General features: G+C 26.4%; 1 protein-coding gene across 1 annotated transcript in view; it reads left to right on the forward strand.

The window, feature by feature from the left end:
• Positions 1-18,429, forward strand: part of LOC126737615 (protein O-mannosyl-transferase TMTC2-like) — a 251,233-nt gene that overhangs the window by 204,109 nt on the left and 28,695 nt on the right. The window contains exons 9-10 of the mRNA XM_050442592.1: positions 3,567-3,707; positions 8,417-8,501. Coding sequence (XP_050298549.1) covers positions 3,567-3,707; positions 8,417-8,501 — 226 coding nt within the window. The remainder of the gene's footprint in view (positions 1-3,566; positions 3,708-8,416; positions 8,502-18,429) is intronic.

Here is an 18,429-nt window from a genome sequence, read left to right on the forward strand (position 1 = left end):
GTGTTTTCGTAATCTAGGTGACCCAAATAAGATGCTGGTATACTTAGTTTGATTTCGAAAAAAATCAATTTTTGGTGAAAAAATTCGATACGGGGGGGTATACCCGAAAAATGAAAAATTCCAAATTTTGAAGGTCGATATCTCGGCTTCTATGGGAGCTATCGGGAAAATTCCATCGGTTTTGTCTTAGTTTCGTCATTCTGAATCCAACGAGATCATCCGCAAGGTCGTAGCTTTTACAATAGCCGAGATTTGGCATTTTTGATGCCCATTTTTGGCCTCAAAAACGGACGTCGAAAACGACTTTTTCAGGATTTTCAAAGTGCTCTCATTCCCTTAGTTCTGCTCGGATCCTGTTATAACCCGGTGTTTTCGTAATCTAGGTGACCCAAATAAGACGCTAGTATACTTAGTTTGATTTCGAAAAAAATCAATTTTTGGTGAAAAAATTCGATACGGGGGGGTACACCCGAAAAATGAAAAATTCCAAACTTTGAAGGTCGATATCTCGGCTTCTATGGGAGCTATCGGGAAAATTCCATCGGTTTTGTCTTAGTTTCGTCATTCTGAATCCAACGAGACCGTCCGCAAGGTCGTAACTCTTCTAATAGCTGAGATATGGCATTTTTGATGCCCATTTTTGGCCTCAAAAACGGACGCCGATAACGCCTTTTTCTTGGAGAGTGGGGCTGAATGTAGAAAAATAATTTATGCTTGAAATGTAAGGAATAAATTCCAACAAAATCTTTATTATTGTATTGAGATGACTATACTTGTTACTATTTTTACCTACCTCTTTATAGCAATTTTTTTTTACTTCAAATTTGACGTAGTTAAACTCCTATTTTTTTCAAAAATATACCAGGAAAGTCACTAATAGGGGTGCTACCTTTTTTGCAGGCTTTCTAGTATACGCTATTTAAAATACCAATTCTGAAGAGCCTTATATATAGCATTTTAATGTTGAAATATATAAATACAGTTTTTATTTTAAATTGAACAATGCTTATTGTTTTTAAATATAAGCTCTGTGGTATTTAATACATATGCAATTTTACAGTAAAGTGCAACATGTTCTAAAATGTATGTAACCATAGTTTGTCTACTACTGTGCTAAACTTTAAACTTACGTTGCTAAAATCAACGTAAAATTATAATTTTGTGCACAACTTAAGTGGACTTAACACATATTTAATTATGTTTGCAATTAAAGTTTTCTTAGTTGAAATATAGGTTGTTTAGATTAATTATAGTATTTTAAAAATTGTTTATAAAGTTAATATGCTCTATGTGAACTTAACACAAAGCATGGCATGATAAAATTAGAAAAACTCCTTTTTAGAGTAGAAACAAATCAGCACGCCTTAAATTTTGTGGAGATCTCCTTAGTAGTAAGAAGTAATGTCGCTAATATAAATATGTTAATGAAGTGAGGCCAGATAGGTCACCAAACTTTAATCCAACAGAATAGGTTATTAAAACTTTTATAAGGAGATGGCTAATTAAAAATTTATTTACATGTATTCTAGGCAACTGCAGGTTAAATCATTTAATAATTATTATATAAATTATTAAACTAGTCTAATTTATACATAAAAAGTTAGCTTGGTGTAGTAGAAAAATTAATTGGAAGTCTAGAAAGCAAAATTCTGTTATATTTGAAATATTTATAAAAAAAAAACATTCTAAAGCAAACAAAACCTGTTTCCATATTTTTATTTAATCCTTTTTTGTCATACGTACCAACAAATAAAATAAAAGAGAATATTCAAATTTATTGCTATTTTGGAGAGGTCCTTATTTAAACTCGTTACTTTTTTAATAAATCGCTTTTTTAAATAATAATATTTGTTTTAAATATCTACCTTAAGATTTTTTAATTTTGTTGAAATGGCTATAAATTAGTATATAAATAATAAAAAACTTTCGCTAATCAGCAGCCTAGACTTTCCATTATTAACGATAAATACTCTTATTTATCTCAGATTTTTATTCTGAGATTCTCAAGAGTATAAAAATGAAGTGAAATTTTTCGGGTATAATTTTACAAATTAAAGAAGAAAAATACTATTTGCAGGCGACTTAGACACTATAAAGAAAATTAAACGCTGATATAGAAAAAGGTGGAAAAGTCGAACTCATTATGAAAATGTTTATTAATTATTCAGAGATTCTTATAAAGAAACAAAACGAAAATATTTCTTATGACATAAAATTAAAAACATGCCAATTTAACTTTTAGAATTTATAAAAAAATTTTATGAATGTCATATAATTCACCATATTATTAATTTAAATTTTTTATTTATTTTGTTTTTTTAATTGGTGAATAAAGTATTTTTGAGTTTGAATAATTTTATTATTTCAGTTATTTCCAAATAAAAATTTCAAAAAGCTCACTGAATTTTGCATGACTTACTCTAGGGTATTTCGTTTTTTATTTCGGATTTAATAAAGATTTTAAACGAGTTTTTATAAACATTTTATTGCACTTTTAACTAACCTCGTATATTTTAGGGTCCCTACCTTAATATTTACCCTCATATTTATAATATTCTATATACTGTAATAAGCAAATAAAAGAAATATTCCTATTATTCTAAAGTATATCCATACTTTTTCAATCACTCTACTATGTTTCACTATATAATTAAAATTTAGTTTAGCATTACCGACTCTTAATTTGGTTTATTATCATTTTTATGCCAAACAATTATACCTTACACAAACTAATCTAATTACAGCGTATTAGGCTTTACTACTTTAATACTAACGGTTTTATTACTTAATCCTTGTAACTGTTATTGTAAGTAAGGCATGACCTTTTGCTAAATACTTGCTTAGCAAATAGCATTAGTATATGTTACATTTCTTATATAAAATAAATAGGATATGTCTTAATAAAATTATCATAAGTAAATTAAACAAACTTTTAACAATTTATTTTCCTAGAATTTTTTTTAATAAAATAAATAAAACTAATTAAATATCTGTCTCGCTGCTTCTATTTAAATAGAAAGATTTCCTAGAAATTTCGTATCCTATTAAAGTTCCTGAATAATGACGAAAACATTATCAAAGACCATCCAATCCAATTACTGCCTCACTTCTTACCAACCTTATATTTTATATAAAGAAAATTAGTTAATTACTGCAGTTCCTGAAAAAAGAGAAAACTCTAAGAAAGATAGAAGTATCTTATTTTATATTTGTTAAAAAGGAAACATCGTCAGGAGTATTTTCGCTAAGTTTTGAAAGTTGTAATTAAAAAAGTTTGTGCGACTGTGACATTCCAGGAAACTGGGATGGAGTGCCAACACGCCGGTTCATCAGTCTGTGAGAAATTAAATTTTGTGCCAGGAACTTTGTTGTTTCAAATATCATTTATTGCATTTAAAGTTTTCATTTCATATTTACGTTGGAGACAACTAAGTTTTAATATTAATCTTGGTAATATTCGTAACCGTTTTTCTAAAGACCAAAAGTATTCTCTAAATAATAGTAGTTTATGTTTTTGACTCTTAGTTGTATTTTTTCTTTAGTTAATAACTTTCTCTTTGTTTTAGAAACTTTATAATATACTAGGAGAAACTTTAGCAAAAATGCACCAGGACGAAGAAGCAGAAAAGTGGTATCGAGCTGCACTGCAAGCAGAGCCAGATCATGTACCAGCACATATAACGTATGGAAAACTTCTTGCAAAAAATGTGAGTGATTTAAAACACATATTGTAGTAGATTTTGTATGCATAACATAATGGGATACGGAAAGCTCTCTACGTGTTTGTAGAGTTATTGAAGCCAAAGAGAAACTTAGTGAATAAAGATTGGCCTAAACATTTATTTAAGAAAGTAAATATGGGTATTATAACAAAATCAGTAAGGTTGACTACATGAAAGAAAGCTTGACTATTTTAAAAAAACATAAAATTGAAAGTAATTTGCAATAACCATACGTCTTAAATACATAATATTATTTATAGTAAAATTTTCTATATGTTTAGTACATTAATTATTAAAATAAAATTCAAACTTGCTGACTTATACATTGCTTCAAGATACATAAAAGTGTGACTTTAAGTTTTTAAAGGTTTAATAAATAAAAATTTCATAATCATTCTAATTTTGTGAAGCAGTTTTATTTATTTAGTAGTGCATTTAAATATTAAAAAAATTAGTTGTTTGAATATCGAAAAAAAAAGCATTAAGTTCTTATATATAGTTATTTTTAATATACCAATAATATAAAGCATAAGAGAATAAATAGTAAATTAAATTGAAATTTATTAAATATATTTGAAATTTTTAGTCCTATATATTACTCAAGTCACTTCAAATTAATTATTTTTCTTACTTATTGATTAGTTTATTAATTGAAATGGCTTTAGGAAAAAACCGTGAGTATATCAGCTTAGCTTATTCTTTGTAACTTATTTATATTTATCTTAACTATATAATATAAAAAGTAGTCAAAAATTGTGGAAATGTACAATAATGTATTACTGCTAGTTTACACAATATACAATATAGATAAATATGTTTCATTTTATTATCTTAGGTAGATAAGAAGAAATAAGTTACAGAAAATAGTTAATAATAAATATTTTTTGGATGCATAACTTAATAGAATATAAAACCAATTATATACGTGCTTATTTAATTATCTTTAAAGGTGTCTAAGGTATTTATGATTGCTCAATATATATTACTAACATATATTTTGAAGGTGTATTATAGACATGAACTTGAACGAAAAATTAAATTTATGGTTACATAACATTACATACATAATATTTATTCAGTGTACAAATTTGAAAAACGTTTATTAACTTATTAGTACTTTGCATCATAAGTAAATAAAAAATGTTTTATTTTAAGACATTAACAAAATAAAGTAGGTTCGAAAAGCTTTAAATTTTTAACTAGTTTATCGGTATATACTTTTTAATGCTTTGTAGGAAAACTCCCAAAAAAATTTGCTTTATTCATGCTTTAAATCATAAAATTTAGGACATAATAAAATTGCTTTAAAACGTATTTGCACTACAAAATAATTTTATTTAGCTGAATGTTGATTTATATTTTTTGTTTAAAATATATATACACGTGTATTTGTAATATTTAATTTGAAAATAGATACCTATAGACAATGACAAGTAATTATTCAATTTTTTATTTATGTGATAGAATTCTTCCACGACAAAATAGCAAAAAACAAAAAGTATATATAAAAACAATTTTTGTTATTTAGTGTAAAAAAAATAAGAATAAGCATAAAAAAAGGAGAAATGACTTTGTTTTTTTTTAAATATTCCGTCTACACTATAAATGAGCATCAATATAGGACACTAAAAAAAAACAAAAATGAACGCTATATAAGTAAGTACACATTTAAACCCTCCCTAATTTCGTTTTCTGAATATTCATAAAAGCAAGCGCAAAGTACGATGCCGCGTTTCTGCCAAGAAGGGATTTAGAAGGGCTCCTTTGCCTGTGTAATTAGGTCTTTATGCAGAATATGATGCTCCCCCATTAGAGCTCATGCCTAAGCTTAAATGTTGCGCAAAAACTAGAGATCGCCAAGCTCAAATTTTTTAGGTATACATAACATAAATTTAATTTAGTTTCGATTTTTGTTTTTTAATATTTTTTTGATACTATGATACAAATGGTAGTTACTGAGTCACTGGGATGTTTTTTTTTTATTAAAAAATATTAGAAATTCTTCAAATTAATATACTGGATAAACAGACAATAACTTAAAAAGAAAAAGTTTTTCTTTGGCTTGTCATTTATTAAAAGCGTTTGTAATATACATAGTATAGACGACTTGATGTAAAAAGGTTATTTATTAAAATTATTTTTTTTTTCAATTTAGGATTTTTTTTAACTTCGATAATATAAAAAAAGGTAAATTGGATAATTGGCAAGAAGTCTAAAATTTGTAAACTATTCACTATTTTTTTGATGCAATGATTAATTAATATTTTATACTGTTACACAAGCTCTAAAGCTATCCTTAAGCGAATCTATATCTATAAGTATCAAATAATCATCAAAGAAGAGTAAAATTAAATACGCAATAAATGTTGCTAAATTAGTTAAATAACTAGGCTATGTAAAACGCATATAATATATTTTTAGACTAAATACTCTCAAACAAGGATACATAATCCAACTGATTCCAAATGTATAAAAATTAAAATTAATTACTAATAAACTGGTAAAAAAATGCAACAGCTATAGATAACCTATTAATTGTTTTTTAATTTTTCTCTTCTACAACCTTATGTTTTCATTTAAATCCTCATTATGAATCATCATCAATCTGAATAGGCACTAAGACTTAATTATTAAGTTTATGGGTATCTATAGCACTCATTTTTTCTTCATTTACTTTCTTATTTTAATATTTTTTCCGAATCGTTTAGTATTTTAATATTTAATTTTTATACTATTTTCTAGGCAAAATTGTAGTTTGGTAATTTTGTCTTTTGTTTTTTTTATGATGACAATTATTTTATGGTTTAATTTCAATCTCCGTTTGTCAAAATGTTTGCAGCATCTCATTGTTTTTTAATTTTTTCAGTTATAAGTTAATTAATGCAAATTTTAAAGTTTATACAAAAGTACCTCATCTTATATATCCAACGCTAAAGTTCATAAATATAACCCATTTATTAATTTTATTAATAAAGCCTAAAAGTTAAAGCGAAACATTTCCATGAAAATCTGATTAAAAGCTTAAATTAATTTTGCCTTTTACTATATAGAGATGATAAAAGCTTTTATAAATTTTTTAGTACAACATTCACCAGGAAAACATAAAGCAAAAATAATGGTAACTAACGATTTGAAAAATACTAAAGCTAAATAATAAACAACAAATTTATTTTATCAATATGTTTCCCGATTTAGGGCCCGAAACTTAAAATGCCCGTCTGAAATTAAATAAAACTTGTTCGGCAATGAAATTTACTCATTTCAATTTCCCGATTTGTTATGACAAGGATAATGTTACGAGATGAAAAATAAATATTTTATTGTATTTAGTTTGGTGTACAAGAATCGATATGTGGCTCGGGTGGAGTGCGATTTACCTTTTGAATTTATAATATCTTGTTATATAATATTTATTTAAATTAAAACGGTGCATGTACGTATGTATGAGGTTTAAAATAGTCGGCTCGAACAATTTTATGATTTTATTTTATACAAATTTTATACAGTTACCTAAAAAATCAATGAAAAAATACTAAATCTATTTAATTATTAACTGTTTTTTTATGGAAGCAAATAAAGTAGAATTTTATTTATAAAAAAATATTATAGCATTTATTGACCTATTAAACGCTGGTAATGCAAAAAACAAATAATTTAAGGTTTTTTTATATATACGAAATTATATTTCACGTAATAATAAACCTTTTACAGTGGCAGCCTTTATAAGTGCTTTTAGAGAGATGATTAAAATTTATATAAAATTTTTGTTAATGTTGCAATTTATTTATAATACCTAAATAAATAAAATAAAGAGAATTCAAGTTAATATATTTTTAGAAATATAAGTTTTCTTGCTAAATAGCGAAACATGTCAATAACGTAAAGTATCGATCTTTCGTCAGAACATTTTATCCCTATTTTACTTTAATATTAAATAAGACGTGGTTCGACCTTTCTCATTCTAAGACTTTAATTCTATATAAGAAGGTACAATATAAAAAATTGAAATTCAATTAAATTCAGAATAATACAAATATAATGGTATTTATGAACTTCTTGAAGAATTTAATAATTTTTGAATTAAGCAAAGATATTTCATCTGCTCACTTTAAAACAACGAGACCAAATTGTTTCCGTAAAAACCTTTAAGAATAACAAGTCAATTTTTTTTAATAATTTATTATCGGTTTTTTATATTTTTAAAGATACAGATCAAATTTGCGTAAAAATCTAAATAAAATGTTGATACCCATTTTATATTAAAATCCTTAAGGTTTTTTAAATAAAAAGGTGTTCAGGCGTTTAAAACAAAGAAAAATTATGGTTTTACGTTTAAAATGCGATTTTTAAATTTCGAGCATAATAACGATATATCGTTAAAAAAGACATAAAAGTTCACGGGCATGACAAAGATGTCATAATCAACAAAATGATATGACAGGGAATGTAGATGCAATGGCAGCGATGCAGGAATACATTTTATCTTTTAGATATTTCTATTTGTTAAGTATATAATAGATGGTTTACTACTATTATATAGCAAATTGTAATTTATCTAAAAGTTATTAAGAGATTTTATAAGTAATAAATAATGTCTTCGCGGAAAAGATCCTAAATGTTCTGTTTAAATATTAACGTATTTAAAATTGAATAGATGTATCTTTTAATTATCTTTATTTTTCTTATTGCTTTAGGTAAGCAGAGCAGCAGAAGCAGAACAGTGGTTTAGAAGAGCTCAGCGGCTTGCTCCAAATGATGCAAGTGTATACCATCATTATGGTAAGCTACTTACTATCATAAAAAACAATTTCTAAATATTTCCTTAATAAATTAATATAATATACAGTGCTTTCATTTCAAAACGATCCACCCTTAAATTAGCGGGCAGACTCTTGCCAATTTGTAAGGAGTTTGAAAATAGGCTTTTTTATTGTCTTGCTAATAACAGCGCGCATTTTGAACATTTAATAATATAAATTTGTTAAACTAATTAAATTTGTTTTTCTACCCTACCGATTTACACTTTAATTGCTTCTTGGTCAATTAATTTAATTTTTTTTACAACCATTGATAGCATAATGAATGCCCTTTAAAATAATGTGTCATACCATGGGGTAGCCATTTGACATAACAAAGTTTGGCGTAAATAAAATATTCATTATTTCTAGACATTTTCGCTAACTATTTGCTTACACATTTACCGATTTCATTTTTTTTGGTACCGTTGAAGAAAGTTATTGAGGGTGGATCGTTTTGAAATGAAAGCACTGTATATTTTAAGAAAGCTATTATATACAATAAAAATAAAGAAAAAAATATTTCAAGATTAATTGACTATTAAATATTAAACATTTTTTTTTTATTCTCAAACGTTAATGAAATTTGTTACTTAGTTCAATAGGAAGTTGCAATTTTTATGGGCAATAATTAAGTTTAAAATTGCATATTTATAACCTTGTTTAAAAAACAAGTATTTCTACTTAATCTAGATATTAAAATATTATCCTAATCAAGTCTAAAAGATATTTTTCTATAGGTAAATTTAGAATCTCTTTCAATCTCTGATTTTTCATTTACGATTTTTAAGATAATTGTATATCTGTCCTTGTATAGGTAACACAAAAATAAATTTTACCGCTTGCATTAATTTGTGTTTATATCTATAACCCTAGAGAAAGATCAAGAAACTTTAGAAGAATATAGAGCACAGCATCGTGGTAGATATAACATACTTAGATTAGAATCAGTTTTTGATTACTTGATTAAAATTGGGCAAAAGTCGTGTGCATTAAAGTCGAATAAAAGAATTTTGACTTGATATCTTACATTCTTTTAACTATTCTTTTAATTTATCATATTAAATTTATATTTTTTTAGTATCTTTTTAAGGTTTACTTGTTTTATAACTTCTATATATCATTTGAGGTCTGATAGATGATTTCGTAAAGACAACTGTAAAATATTATTTAATACTATAGAATATAAAGGTAATTAAAAAAATGGTTAGCAACAATTATAATCGAGAGATGCAGTTGTGTTTCAATTAATTTAATTAATGTAATAATTTTAAATATAGAAAAATTAACATAAAATATTTTGTTTAATATTGAAATGTGACTTCATTTTTTACCAATTGTTTAATACAAAATACCCTTGCTTGTTGTGAATTTAAGTACCTTTCCTAGAGACCTAATACATTTCCTTAAGTTGTATTTTACATACAATCTTAAAAAGACTATTAGAGGTTTTAAACTCATATAAATTTCTTAGTGTTTGTATTATTTGTTTATAGACTATAGAGAAAAAGTGAAATATGAACTGAATGCAAATTCCGTGTACCTTTAAATTTTAGATTTCAAGACAACACGCCGAGTATTGTCAATTTATGTAGTATAGACAACTTTGCTTTATTTGCCACTTTATATTACCTATTTTCTTAATAACGTTTTTTATATGCTTAATTAAATTAAAATATTAGTGTTTTATGCTTTACAATTTGGTTTTAATTTTACTTACTTAAATAATATTAAAATAACAGGAATAGGTATTACGAATTAAGGGCTGTAATCACATTTAAAAAAACTAAACAAATGATCTTACAAGAGTATTTTTAAAACCTGTATTAATATTTATTTCCTCTGTATTCTCTTTATATTCCCTCTATATTTGCTCCATATTATATAGATTTCATTATTCCAGTGTTTCCATTATTAACTGTTGCTGATGTCCTCCTTTAAGAATATCAGTTAGTTTTACAACTCTGTTGGCAATTCTATTTGTAGTTTGATTAATAATTTTTTTAAATATTACTTAATTGTGTTGCCATTACCTCCTAAATTTTTTGAAACTCTTGGGTTATTAAATTTTAATTCTTTTTAATGAGAATTTTAACAAGTGATTTGTTCTTAGTGATTCTATAAATATGTTTATGGAATCAATTTATTTAAATGAAATTCATCTACTTATTTATTTCGAAAGCATTTTAGGACTTGAGCTACTACTAGAGCAGTGCGATGTAGATAGGTATAAATTAAATAATTATTAATTTTGAAAAAAATCTAATCTTCTATCAGAAGTTCTTACAATTTCTTATTAAAAAAAATAAAATAAAATAAAAAATTTTTATTTATTTTTTTTTTTAATTTTTGTTTTAACTTGAATGTTTAATCCAATAGCTTTACCGATCTGACGATGCCTTAGGGCGAAACATGTGTAATATTTTTTTAAAAAATAAACATCTTTTGAGACCATTGACTTTGTGTCCCTCTAATCTCTGAACTTTCTTACAATTTCAATAATTACTTCCTTAAAAATTAATGATTATTGTGTTCTCTGAAGTGCCAAGGATGGGAGTCTTAATTATTTATGAACACCTTCATCTCCTTTAAATCCCTTTTCACCTATGATATTAATGAGCCTTTATTCTGAAGGCGTTAATGGAAGTGTGGCTGATAATCCTCCATCTATTTTTGGTGCCGATAGTCTAATTTACTTAGTAGCTTTATTATTTAACTTAGACTGTACAACATTTTATAAAGGATGTCATATTTTCAGCAATTACAAGGGTACTTGAATACACTTATTTTTTTCCATTCCATAATTGATTTCTCTTCGAAATCTAGGCCATTTAGGTTTGCACCCCGATTACCACTCTCAAAAATTTAAAATAAATAAATAATAAACTAAAACAATCTTTAAATTATAGCCACAAATTATCCCTAAAAAAAATAGGATACAATCTAAAATTTAGGGCCATTTGACGGGTACGAAGCGACAATAAACAGAATCTACGTACTGACATATTATTACCTATTTTCCATATTTTTCATGTCAGAGCATCAATTACACAACATATCAATTCACTAATAAGTGATGAGTGATTAGTCTGATAATTTATGATATACGTATACTATGATACGTATAATATTGATTTTTAAGCAATATTATACGTATACAATCAATAATTTAATTTATTCTTTTATGCATAATCTGAAAGGATTTTTTCTTATATCGAAATTTACAGGAATATTAGTAAAATCCGTGGTCTCTTCCAAAAGAAAAATACTTTAAGGAGATCTATTGAATGCTGTAAAGTACAGTTTAATTTTAGCATCAGAAATATTTATGGTTGTTCAGAGGGATGAAGAAAATAGTTTGATTTTTATTGGCATTAAATTTGAAAAACTAGTGAAATACTTATAAATATTCGATGTAAATGCTCCTTAAAGTTTAAACCAGTTCAAATATTAGTTGCAAAAGTATATACTTTCTGTATGAAGTCGTTTAAAGAAATAGTGTGATTTTAAAAATGATTTCTCTCGTTAAGATTGGATCGCTGAAAATCGAATTAAAGTATTTTGGTCAAATAAAACGCACAATATTTTAAAATCTAACGATTTAAATGCTTCGATCAAGTACCTTTTTTTAGAAGCATCTATTTCACCTTGTAAAAGTTTTCAAGAAAATTGCTTGATTCTCTAAAACTCACATAATACTTATTTTTAGAGCCTAATTAAACAAGTTATAGTTCAAAAATCATGATCAATAATCAGTGTTAAAAAAATTAAATAGTAAGACTAACCCTACTAATATAATAATAGGAATAGAGCATTCAAAAAGAGCTAAATTAGCATTATTTTATTATTCTTGAAAAATGCTTATTTACTCCCCAGCTAGAAGTAAATTCTGGAAGCAACCCCTAAGCTCACGCGACGGCATATTTTAATTAAATGATCAGACGAACCTTTGGGGGGCTTACTACCCGATACAATTTTGTATTTCATTTAAAAAGGGTTGATTATTATCTACCACCTGCAGCTAATACGGAACAAACAACCGCTGGGGGTAAACTGAACGAAAGGTTTAATAGCATTTTAATAAATAGCTTAATTAAAACTTTCAATATAACTAATATTTATTTTGTAACTGAATTTGGCAAATATCTTTCTGATTAGGCTATAAATATACATGAAGTATTACATATTTTGTTATTAGCCCCGTCAGTGCAGTTAACCGACCCTTGCGTCTAATTTAATAATTTATTTTAGGTCCAACCATATAGTAAATTATGCGCTGTTTTGCAATTATTTTACGTAGGCCTGCTATATTTTATATCCCATCAATTTATATTATTATATTGGCGTGGACGATGGACCGTAATTGTAATGTTAACATAATTGTTGTAATTTCAAATATTAAATTATCAAATTTTGCTTTTGGGCAAAAATTTAATGAATTATGGTTGAAGTCCAATAGTGTACTATTATTCCTTGCCTCGTGTATGTAACATATCTGAATATATTCGCATATTTTTTACAATCCTTCACACATTTGCATAAATTTTAAATGATATTGCAAATATTATTATATTTTATATTTTTTGACTTTAAACATGTTATTTATTGCTCCGGTAATAAAACGTCATAAAATTTTAATTACATTGATTTACTTAGCTTAAAATAATAACATTATAATGTTGATATATTTACTAGGCAAGACTTAAGTAACAAAATATGGGTTTTTATGATAGTACAATCAAATACTAAATTAAATTAATTTTATACATTTATTACTGTAAAGTTTTTGTGATATTTAAAAATATTAACTATTAAGTATATTGAGAAAAAATAAAAGAGCGACCCCATTATGGAATAAAAATATTTAAGCGACTTTTTGACAAAAATAAAATATAAATTTTTTTATTTCTGTACAAAATTTTAATTTTTTTAATAATTGAAAGATTTTTAATTTAAGAAAGTGGTCTAGTAAATTAATAAAACAATTATTTTTGATTTTATTCCAGGCAATAAATTAAGCAATTCAATGGGATAATAGTATCGCCATACATTAAAAGAAAAAGCGTACTCCTAATAAAAAGTAAATTATTCATTTACAAAGCAGTAATAAGAGCCAAACAATTATAATAGTTCAACCTCATTCTCAAAAACAAATAAAACAGTAATAAACTGATTTCAAATATTTCAAAACCATACATTAAAAATAATAATAAACGCCTCTTGGGTTTCTTAGAAATATATACATAAAGATCTAGCAATAAAGACAGTGGCACAATTTATTAAGAATAAATAATAAATTAAAAAATTAACAACACAAACTAAGTTGTACCAGAACAACCAGTTAAGGCCTGCTCAAAACAGTTTGATAAAGTCGGCTAAGGTAACTTGAACTATGGATATTGGAAAAGAAGTATTGTCTAAGTGAATCTGCAAAGATCCCAACCATTTGTTGCGGATCAGAAACCTTGATGGAGCTTAGATAGTTTATGAAATAAGGGTATAAAGTTGTGAGCTATATGAAAACCAAAATTAAAATAAAATTTTTGCTCACACAACATCTGTGACCATATAGATGGCCAAAACTTGCGGTTTACTGCATTTTTCCTCCTAACAACAGCGCAAATGAGAAATTGGGAAATCAATCAAGTATTACTGTTCTCTTTCGAGTCTACAGTTGCATATGAATTTTCTGTGTACGTTCTTTTGGCGCCCAACAAAGAAATTTGCCAGACCGGTATAAAGCGCGTAAATTGTAGCATTATTATAATGTTGTAATATTATGTTTTGATTCATCGTATTTTATGTTAAGTTGATTAATTAATAAATTTTTGCTTGCTTGCTTATAATTAATAATAGAGTTTATTCAGGTGTAATACATTAATTAACAGTAATAATAATTAATAACATCTTTTAAATATAATTTCAACCACCTTCTATAAGAAAAGATTATCTTTAATAAACATTAGCTCCTCGAGTTATGCTAGTTATATTCCTAGTTAACGTCACGACTCCGTCAATTAACGAAGAAACTCGAGAAGGGGAATTTTAGGGCCTAATTAAAACCGATATGGGAGCTCACAACGAAAAATAACACGACCATACTACCTAATACAAAATAATCAACTTATAATCATCATGTAATCAACTTCCCTTGTTCACGTTTAAGTTATTTCAGTTCCGTTAAAGTCACGCGATATTCCGACACGCATGAGGCTCAAACTTGAGGTATCGCTTAAATGGTTTTCAGGAAGTTTAAGAAGCTTCGTCAAATGACTTATTAGCAGGAAGTTTATTGGTTTATCGTGAAGTTGAGTACGCAGAAACGATAACGAAACTGGTTTTTTTACAGAGATCCATTAATGAATAATTACAGAGCGTATTTAATTTGGTAAATGGGTTATTAAAGCTAAAAGGTTTTAAAACGTAAAAAGTTGTGAAGCGTGTGTGTGTGTGTGGGTTTTAGGAATTAGAGTTAAAAGTTTTAGTTTAGTTTAAAACCCACACACACACACACGCTTCACAACTTTTTACGTTTTAAAACCTTTTAGCTTTAATAACCCATTTACCAAATTAAATACGCTCTGTAATTATTCATTAATGGATCTCTGTAAAAAAACCAGTTTCGTTATCGTTTCTGCGTACTCAACTTCACGATAAACCAATAAACTTCCTGCTAATAAGTCATTTGACGAAGCTTCTTAAACTTCCTGAAAACCATTTAAGCGATACCTCAAGTTTGAGCCTCATGCGTGTCGGAATATCGCGTGACTTTAACGGAACTGAAATAACTTAAACGTGAACAAGGGAAGTTGATTACATGATGATTATAAGTTGATTATTTTGTATTAGGTAGTATGGTCGTGTTATTTTTCGTTGTGAGCTCCCATATCGGTTTTAATTAGGCCCTAAAATTCCCCTTCTCGAGTTTCTTCGTTAATTGACGGAGTCGTGACGTTAACTAGGAATATAACTAGCATAACTCGAGGAGCTAATGTTTATTAAAGATAATCTTTTCTTATAGAAGGTGGTTGAAATTATATTTAAAAGATGTTATTAATTATTATTACTGTTAATTAATGTATTACACCTGAATAAACTCTATTATTAATTATAAGCAAGCAAGCAAAAATTTATTAATTAATCAACTTAACATAAAATACGATGAATCAAAACATAATATTACAACATTATAATAATGCTACAATTTACGCGCTTTATACCGGTCTGGCAAATTTCTTTGTTGGGCGCCAAAAGAACGTACACAGAAAATTCATATGCAACTGTAGACTCGAAAGAGAACAGTAATACTTGATTGATTTCCCAATTTCTCATTTGCGCTGTTGTTAGGAGGAAAAATGCAGTAAACCGCAAGTTTTGGCCATCTATATGGTCACAGATGTTGTGTGAGCAAAAATTTTATTTTAATTTTGGTTTTCATATAGCTCACAACTTTATACCCTTATTTCATAAACTATCTAAGCTCCATCAAGGTTTCTGATCCGCAACAAATGGTTGGGATCTTTGCAGATTCACTTAGACAATACTTCTTTTCCAATATCCATAGTTCAAGTTACCTTAGCCGACTTTATCAAACTGTTTTGAGCAGGCCTTAACTGGTTGTTCTGGTACAACTTAGTTTGTGTTGTTAATTTTTTAATTTATTATTTATTCTTAATAAATTGTGCCACTGTCTTTATTGCTAGATCTTTATGTATATATTTCTAAGAAACCCAAGAGGCGTTTATTATTATTTTTAATGTATGGTTTTGAAATATTTGAAATCAGTTTATTACTGTTTTATTTGTTTTTGAGAATGAGGTTGAACTATTATAATTGTTTGGCTCTTATTACTGCTTTGTAAATGAATAATTTACTTTTTATTAGGAGTACGCTTTTTCTTTTAATGTATGGCGATACTATTATCCCATTGAATTGCTTAATTTATTGCCTGGAATAAAATCAAAAATAATTGTTTTATTAATTTACTAGACCACTTTCTTAAATTAAAAATCTTTCAATTATTAAAAAAATTAAAATTTTGTACAGAAATAAAAAAATTTATATTTTATTTTTGTCAAAAAGTCGCTTAAATATTTTTATTCCATAATGGGGTCGCTCTTTTATTTTTGAATTAACAAAATAAGCATTTTAATATTATTAGGCTCCGTAAATTGCATTATATAAAAATCACTCATCTATTAATTTTCGACAAATAAAGTTGTAGTTAATCGATGGTCAAATTTGTGTAGAATTTATTTTGAATTAAATTTATTCCCTTTTTTAAAAAGTAGATGTTCAATAATAATTTCATCACTGGCGCAGTCGGTAGGCACATCCTTTAAAAATGAAATAATTCAAAACCTTTGTTCTTTACATAAAATTGAAATTCATTATTCTACCCCTCACAACCCCAACTCAAATAGTCCAATTGAACGTCATCACTCACTTTAAATGAAATTATTCTTACCCTTAAGCACCAAAAGCCAAAAGAAAATATAATAATTCTAATGAATTATGTCATTCTTTCCTATAATAACTCTACACATAGTGCATCCCAATATACCCCTTTTCAAATTGTCAGAGGCAAATTAGACTATAAAAACCCTCTAGAGCTCTCAAACGAACAAAATCTTTCCCAATACATGCAAGAGCATACAGAGAATATTAAAATAATTAAGTCTGTTAGGCCAAGAACCTCATACCTTGACCCCATACATAATTATTATTATTATAAATATTTCTGAATTAACAAAATAACCATTTTAATATTATTAGGCTTCATAAATTGCATTATATAAAAATCACTCATCTATTAATTTTCGACAAATAAAGTTGTAGTTAATCGATGGTCAAATTTGTGTAGAATTTATTTTGAATTAAATGTATTCCCTTTTTTAAAAAGTAGATGTTCAATAATAATTCCATTACTCGTGTATATTTTAATAAAGCTTTTACCACAAAAAAGTAAAAGGTAATATTGATTCTATGTAAAAGTGATTCTAGAAGCATTTAGTGGATAGTTAAACAAACAAAAAATTGAAATATCTAAAAGTATGACAAATTTTAACAGATTAAGACAGATGATAAAACTGACTTACAGAACTATATTTTTAAATGAAATCCCTGATATTTATGTTAAAATCGTTGCTGCTTTTATCAATTGCACTCCAAAATAAGTATCTACTTTTAGAAAAACAATTAAAGTGATAAAAAGCCTGTGCAAAATTTATGTTGTTGTATATTTTTTTATGAAATATGTATATCTTTATTTAAAATCGTACTTTTTCATTAAATAAATAAGTATAATTTAGTATACAATTACTTTAATTCAAAAACTTTAAATTTTAATTTGGAAAACACGATAATGCTTGAAATCAAAAAGTAGTTAAAAGAATTATGTTTATTCTAATTTAACTTTTTATATATTGATTGAAATAAATTAATAAAATTTTACAAAATATTCAAAATATTTTAAGAGACTAGGTTTTTGCTACACTTATCTCATTTTCCGCAATAAATAACCCAACTTTAACTAAATTTGCCTGACTAATGGTTCTCGAGTTTGACGTAAAAATTTATTATTATAAATACAATAGTTTAGTATGTAAGAACAAATCTTGGTCATGATCGAGTTAGCAATTTTCCTATAGTTTATCTAATACTTACTATATCTCAACTTAAAATATTTACAACGAGATTCGTATGAAATCTAAGTACAACCTTATAATTAATGATTTTTTTTATTAAAGTAATAATTGAGCAAAATAACTATGATGGTGCGGTTAAATTATATTTGGTAAGTTACCTGCATAATTCATTTGATATTTACGAGTGATATGACAAAGCAGAACGGCATTTATTTATCATACGATAGTTAAGTATTAGTTTCGATAAAACACCATTAGAGTCTA

This window comes from Anthonomus grandis, chromosome 6 (genome assembly GCF_022605725.1).
Source record: "Anthonomus grandis grandis chromosome 6, icAntGran1.3, whole genome shotgun sequence".
NCBI lineage: Eukaryota > Metazoa > Arthropoda > Insecta > Coleoptera > Curculionidae > Anthonomus > Anthonomus grandis.